At 34.3% G+C, this 7455-nt stretch overlaps 1 protein-coding gene and 1 long non-coding RNA gene across 7 annotated transcripts; one reads left to right on the forward strand and one right to left on the reverse strand.

Moving 5' to 3' along the window:
- The first annotated feature begins 843 nt into the window (after positions 1-843).
- LOC140862696 (putative glucan endo-1,3-beta-glucosidase GVI) lies at positions 844-1633 on the forward strand. Its single transcript, XM_073265728.1, has one exon. The coding sequence runs from the start codon at positions 944-946 to the stop codon at positions 1631-1633; it is 690 nt and encodes a 229-aa protein (XP_073121829.1). The 5' UTR covers positions 844-943.
- Positions 1634-2880: 1247 nt separating this feature from the next.
- LOC140865567 (uncharacterized) lies at positions 2881-7455 on the reverse strand. 6 transcript variants are annotated; one of them, XR_012144636.1, is made up of 6 exons: positions 7291-7455; positions 7048-7171; positions 5626-6606; positions 4153-4329; positions 3998-4072; positions 2881-3349 (listed from the first exon to the last, which is right to left on the reverse strand). It is a non-coding gene; the product is annotated as an uncharacterized lncRNA (long non-coding RNA). The 6 variants fall into 6 exon arrangements; XR_012144634.1 differs by lacking the exon at positions 3998-4072 and having other exon boundaries at positions 5626-6371; positions 6458-6606; positions 7291-7448; XR_012144635.1 differs by lacking the exon at positions 3998-4072 and having other exon boundaries at positions 5626-5712; positions 6143-6606; positions 7291-7448.

Raw genomic sequence — 7455 nt, forward strand, 5'->3', positions numbered from 1 at the left:
GATTTTACGCGGCTCTTCGTGTTCGATTTTGTGTAATTATTCGAGAATAGAAGATTAAAAACGGGGTTTCACACATATAAACGCATGAATTTGGCTATTGGATCAAGTAAACTCTTCATATTTTTTTACGAGTGGTACACCCCTTTTTTGGAAAATCCAATGATCCTTATTCGGTCAAAATATATCACGGGATAATTTTCACTAAAATGTAGCGCAGAAAAAAAAATCCCTTAGATAAGACAATTAGACCACATATATATCTTATCGATACAAACGAAACCATTCTATATATAAGTGATTTGCACAATCATTCAATATCTTCAAATGTATTTTATTTATACATTAATTGTAAAGAATTACGGATCGAACTATATTAATTTAGGCAATAATACAGCCCATTTTTTTGATGAAATACGCATGCATTCTAGCATAAATTGCTTTCCCATATATAATAATTACTATATCAAAAGAAGTTCAATTTAATTCTCTTTAAATCACAAGCTAAGCTAAATAAATTGTATAGATTTATATGTAATAATGGAGTACTACTTCAAGGCATTAGCCCTGCAGGTCATCATCACCTTCTTGCTAACCATCAATCCAGGTATGTCTGAAAACAAATTAATTTGGAGATTGGCTCCACTTCTTCTCTCGTTAAAACATTAATTTTGTGATTCTTGAAGGTGCACGAGGAATCGGCATCAACTATGGACTCCTGGGAGACAATCTTCCGCGGCCATTGGACGTTGTTGCAGTACTAAGATCAAGAGGGGTCCCAAAGATTCGGCTTTTCGAGCCCAACCATGATGTGCTGTCAGCATTGCAAGGTTCTGGGATAGCAGCCATCGTGGGCACCCGAAACGAAGACCTGCAAGCTCTAGCCGCTGATCCGTCGGCAGCGAGGTCGTGGGTGGAAGGCAATGTGGTTCCCTATGCATGGGGTATGAGTATCCTGTGTATATCCGCAGGCAATGAAGTGATTCCAGGGGAATTAGCCAAGTACGTACCCGGCGCCATGCAGAACCTGGCTGCCGCCTTGGATGCAGCAAAACTAGGCGGCATTGGAGTCAGCACCGCGGTTCCCATGTCGGTTTTAGGACCACCCTCGTTTCCTCCATCGCAGGGCGTTTTCTCCCCCGAAACCGTGCCTTTTATGACGCGGATCGTCTCCATTTTAGCCGCCAGAAAGAGCCCTCTTCTCGTCAACGTATATCCATATTTCCCACGTGCCGCAGAACCCGAACACGTGTCGTTGGATTATGCGCTCTTGCAGGGCAGTGCTGCGCCTGTTCATGATGGACCCCTGACTTACCATAACCTGTTTGATGCCATGGTGGACACAGTGCACGCCGCATTGGAGAAAATTGGAGGAGAAAATATTGAGATTGTGGTGTCGGAAACCGGGTGGCCGACCCAGGGGGCTGCTGATGCAAGTGTAGGGAATGCACAGATTTATGTAAATAATTTGATAGGGCTCGTATCGTCCGGACAAGGGACACCGAGGAGGCCCAACAAGAACATCGATGCTTACATTTTCTCGCTTTTTAATGAAGATTTGAAGCCCCAAGGAATCGAGAGGCACTGGGGTTTGTATTATCCTGATCTGACTGAAGTTTACCATGCTAACTTGTGAGTCTTCTTGGGTTTTGGTTGGTGTTTTATTAAGGGGTTATGTAGGGGTTAGAGGGATATATATATATATCTTGTTGTTTAATACAATTTTACGACATGGTTAACGGATTCAATCAATCCCGAACCCATCTGAATTAGATTCATTGTGTTTGAATTAAGTTCTGTCATATGAATATTTGAATTTAGTTTCCGAGGAAGCTTAAATATCCGAATAGGTTTTGTTTGAGAAAATGTTTTTTTTTTTATCCAAGAAGTTTGTTTTGGTCTATTAACATTTCAAAATTTGAATTTCGTACACTAACTTTTAATTTTCAGTGATTTTGGTTCAATTGCTGACTTACGCAGCAGCTCGAGACGTCAGCATTTTTCGATGTCACGTCATCATTTTTCGATGTCACTTCAGCATTTTTCGATGCCACATTAGCAGTTGGACCAAAATACTAGAAACTAAAAGTTAGTGTAACCAAACCAAAATTTAAAAAATTAATTGACCAAAACAAAAATTAAGTTTTGTCATAAATACTCTGATTATTGAGAAAATTTTCTTATAACATGCAATGAGATAAATTATAAATACTATACTATTTTTTTTTTGATCCGGTAAATACTATACAAATATATATAGGAGCTAGAATCCGAGATACGTATGATGCATGTATATAAAGTATTTAATACAAAAAAATATATAGATCGATTAATTTATATATATGTGTACGACTGTATATATTATATGTATATCACTACTAGAAAATATGGTTTTTCTGACATACATAAATGTCATCATATGAAACATTTAGTGACATTAAGGTTTTGGTGACACTCATAATAAATGTCCTCTATTTTAATGTCGTTTTAGCCTTTATGACATTTTGTAATATCATGATAAGATATTAATGCTGACTCTAGAAGTGTCACTTTTTAATGATTTCAAGACAACTTAAAGTCACGAAATGTTCATTTTTAATGACACTTATGTATGCCTTATATGTTTATTTATAACGACAATAAAAGATGTCACTAAAGATCATTTATAAAGGCAATTTAGAATGTCTCATTAATTGAACTATTGTGACATATAAATATCACTTATGCTAATTTGTAATCACATTGAAAAGTGTCACAATTCATTATTTATAAGGACATTTTTAAATTTTCTTTTAATATCTTTACAATCACATATAATCTTTACGTTTAATAGTTGTGATGCTCCATTATGAGAACAAATAGATAGAAAATTGACTTAAAACATCAACAAAAAATTTCATAGAATCAAAGTATTAATAAATGATTTGTCATATTTTTCATTCTCCTAACATTCAATTGAGTCAATCTAACAAATCCTTCTAATTGATTTCTCAAAGCTAATCCATGGCTTTCTTCAAGAGATTGCAAGCTGGCCTCCAAGGTTCTGGTTTCTTCAAGCCATTTGTCATATTCAAGAAGATAAACTTTTTGATTGCTTTCTCTCAAAGATAATGTATTTGATTCTGCACTGGCAGCTTCTTTAGACTTCTCTTCAAGGTGTTTCTTGAGCAGTATGATCCTCTTGTGAAACGATGATGTCTCTGGTTCCAGTGCTTTGATTTCCTCATAAACTGGAGGCTTACCATCCTCAAAGACCAGAATTTGTTCTTTTACGGCTTCCATTGTCGCACAGTTAATGAATATAATGTAGTCTATGACTCTATAATCATTAGTCCAAGGAATAAAGAGAATCCTGCACAAAATCGTTTAAATTAAACTACAGAAATAAAATCCTGAAAGTATGGGATTTTTTCATTGACAGTTTAATAAAAAAGTGAGGAAGCAAGATTAAAAATTTTATTTATTGGCATTGAACACTGGTGTTTTTTAGAACAAATCTGCAGATAGATCTTATATGAAATAATTCAATTCATCTTAACTTGCAATGCTAAAGTTAATGGAATAGGATTGGGAACATGTTCTAAAAAAACACATCAGCTTATGAGACAAAGTGCAAGCTTAATGTTTGAAACCATGTAAACAAAATGCTTGCCATATTCAAGATTCTGCATTTAAATTATTCATATTATTTTAGAAGTGAATTCATTTGTGTCATTTGATCTAGTATGTTCCCCACGTCTTGGAGGTAACATGACACCCAACAGACTCTCACATTCTATCTAATAGGCAAAAACCTGATTACCATATCCCAAGAGAGAACTGAAAAGGATGATCTACTCATTCTACTTAAATTCATGAATCATATAAAATGACAAACATCAAATATTTTCCCATAGAATACAACTTCAAGAAGGAAAGTGTAATTGCTTTTCTTAGCACACACTTCAATAGTTTCAGCAATCATATTTTTCATATTCATTAAAGCATGAATCACAATTACCTATCACTTGCATACGTGTAAACGTCTTGACACCGAAATCAAAGATCAATTTCCAATTCGCACTAAGCAAGCTCTCTGATGAACATTTAAGCTTGGAAAAAACACGCCAAATGTGTGAGCGCGAGATAAAATGAAGAGCTAAAATTTCAACTTACCGATGAAACTCTGAGCTTCGAGATTTGACTTTTTGGAATTGAAAATTCCATGTGGAGCCGTGTTATCGGAAATAACAGCAACATAAACTTCTTTAGATCACAAATACCGCAATCAATTATCTATTCCAGTTCCCTAAGCATTAGCCTCTCATCGACCTCATAAAAAACACTTGGTACCTAAATTATAAATTTACAATAACATTCAAACCATTGATTATAAGATATCAAATACATAAATAATATAATACTGAAATTAACACACTCTAGCATATCTCACTAATATCAAATGCCTATTAAAGAATGAGTTCACAACCAAGACATTAATGATAAGTAGTGCCTCAAAACATAAAAAAAACTTGAATGACAAAAAATGACGTGAACAGAAGAAAACTAGACTAGTGGAATCCAAAACATTAAACTTAATAAGAATACGACATTCGAAGATCAATCAACACAATCTTCAGTCATCACAGAATCCACACATAAACTAATGAAACAATATCAAATTATATCTAAAAACTCTGGATAACTAATCAAAATGGAGTGACCAAAAAACAATAATTAAACCCATCACGAAAAAATCCATAGTTGAATACATCTAATTAAGCGGATCATGAACCATCGTAGCCGACTAGATACTTGTAATATTATATATAGTAAATGAAATATAAGTAGATAACTAATGTCTTAATAGAATAAATATTTAATATTTCGTAAAACCATTAGAGATCATGACTAGAAAAATGAATATTAATTTGTTAAGTATAGACATGTGCAAGTTCTTGACATCCATCCATCATATAACAAGCACTCATGTGGCGATCAATAATAAAGTTCAAATCCAAGATAAACATGTTCCACTTACAAATCAGGATACAAAAAAATGAAATTAAAACATGTTTATCCAAATCACATAACACGATTTGGTCCCAATTACCAGATTTCTCTCGTTCCTCTTCATCAATTAGAGAGGACATCAAATGTATAGGTGACTTCTTCAGTGTATTAAATATTCAGTCCATTCAAGTTTTCAATGTTCCAGTGATCCATGTAAAACACAACAAAATGGAATATCATATGTGATAACCGAAAATAAAGAACCAGGCGCCAATAATTCGAATAAAACACCATGTGTATATTCATGTTAGACAAAAACAAAAAGACTACCAAAACAAAAATGAAACAAAATTATACCATGGCACTTTATTGTTTTAGTGTGTAGTATTGCATTACAGATATCAAAACTTAATCTATTTAAAACATTTATTAGTTTAGATTGCTAATTTAATCATGATGCTAATCTCGAATAAATTGCATCCTAGAGACTGTAAATTACTTGTAAAATAGTGAATAACCGATGATGCTTCATTACCAATAAAGATATCACATATGGAAAAAAAGGAGAGCAATAAAACAAATATAAACTAAAAAATTTAAAAAAAACAAACACACAACTAAACTAAAAAAAATTACCTGCATTAAATAAAGATATTTGGAAATCTCCGTTTCCAAGTATTTAACAAATATGCGGCAACATTTACCAAACACGAACTCATCATCCTGGTATAATTTTAAATTGTAAAATCAAATTAAAGAGATAAATGGATATTAGTAATATCAAGATAACTGATATCAAAATAAACATGAAATAAACATCAAAATAACTGATAACTAATCACAGTCCTGTACTAGTCTGAGTAACAAGTCTCCTAATGTTGGAATGTAATCATGTATTGTTCAAGTTTCAAGAAAAGTGTAAAATCAATACTGGAAATAATAATATGATGCATTAATCCACCTTGTTAAGCTGTTAAATATATATCATTTCATATATTTAATGTGGCGTTTGTTGTTCATGATAAAACAAAAATACAATTTAAACTATTAAAAGCACTCGGTAATCAAAATTATTGTGGTTAACATATCAGAAAACCAGAAGTAAAAATAAAAAGCTCTTAAGCAAAAATTAGTCTATTAATCAATATCTCACCCAAGAGTCAATCCGATTGGAATAAACCAACAGAAAAGTTTCAGCCAGATGCCAAAATAAAGAAAACCAAAAATTTGGACTTTCGATGAAAACCTAAACGCAAGAGAACCACTGAGATTTAGAGAAAAAATAGCTCAATCCTCTTTAGTGATAGCTACTCTCGCAAGATGTATAGCTCAGATCATTTCCATCTAACAATAAGATGACAGAGATAAAACGAGGTGTTAACCTGCATATTGAAAAGCGTAAGACAAGAACCATAAGAGAAGAAGTAAACGATAAATATTACAAGAAAAGGAGTCACACATGACCGACCAGGATTAGGATTGCGATCACCAACAGAGGTCCAGACCAGAGTACCGACAGAAAAAGCCTCTGCGTGTCAAAAAAGTTTTGACCGGCAAAGCTTGTCCAGTTATCAGCTAAGAAACTATTGAGCCTCTCAGCGAGATATATTCCTGCAACTACATATGAAACACACTTAAAAACTGCAATCACAAGCGGTGATGCCACTGTTACTTGGTGCTTTTCCTGTTTCAAATCCTCTGTGTGAAAAAGAGCAGCATAACCAGAATCTCGAAAGCTAAATACTCCAAACTGATTACCAAAACATTCTTTTAATCAATATTCCTAGTAACCGAATATTAGAATCACATAAATCCATGAATTTGAAAGGATTATTCACCACAACATAACTGCCGAAGGCAAAGAAAGATTCAATTCAGAAAAAGACATGACTTAGCGAATCCCAGGTAAAAATTCCTTCCCACTTTAAATGGGGCGAAATCAAATTAAATTTTAATGGATAAAACTACTCACTCGGACAGCCTTATAAATCAATCTGTAACAAAAGACTGGAATCGACAATAAGACTTCCTTAAAATCGAAACAGATCGATCAATTACCGAACCAAGACGGTTGAGCGGTGGATAAAGGTAGTTTTGCGGCTGAACAACTCGGGCCACGGCTGGAAATGAGCTGTGCTTTGTCAAAATTCTACCTTAGGTCGATTAAAACCTCTTTTACCACCTGAAATTACAGAAATCAACGAGAAAACGCTCGTAAATAGCCAGGAAAAACAGAGCGCACAAAAACATTCGACCAACGATTTCGGAAGGCGAGACAGTGGGAGAGAAAAGAATATCGACCTCGGCAGGGCAGACTGTGAGGATGGTGTCGCCGGTGGTAGATGGTGGCAAAGGTGGAGCTGGGAGACGATGTTGGGGGCTGGGAGGAATGGCAACGAGATAGTGAGATTATTGGAGAGAAAAAAAAAAAGAATTAAGGATATAATGGCGGTGAGAATGAGAAAA

Source organism: Henckelia pumila, chromosome 4 (genome assembly GCF_033568475.1).
Source record: "Henckelia pumila isolate YLH828 chromosome 4, ASM3356847v2, whole genome shotgun sequence".
NCBI classification, from domain to species: Eukaryota; Viridiplantae; Streptophyta; class Magnoliopsida; order Lamiales; family Gesneriaceae; genus Henckelia; species Henckelia pumila.

Excerpts from the sequence above, each read along its gene's own strand:
- LOC140862696 (XM_073265728.1), top strand. The coding sequence starts at position 944 with ATGAGTATCCTGTGTATATCCGCAGGCAATGAAGTGATTCCAGGGGAA.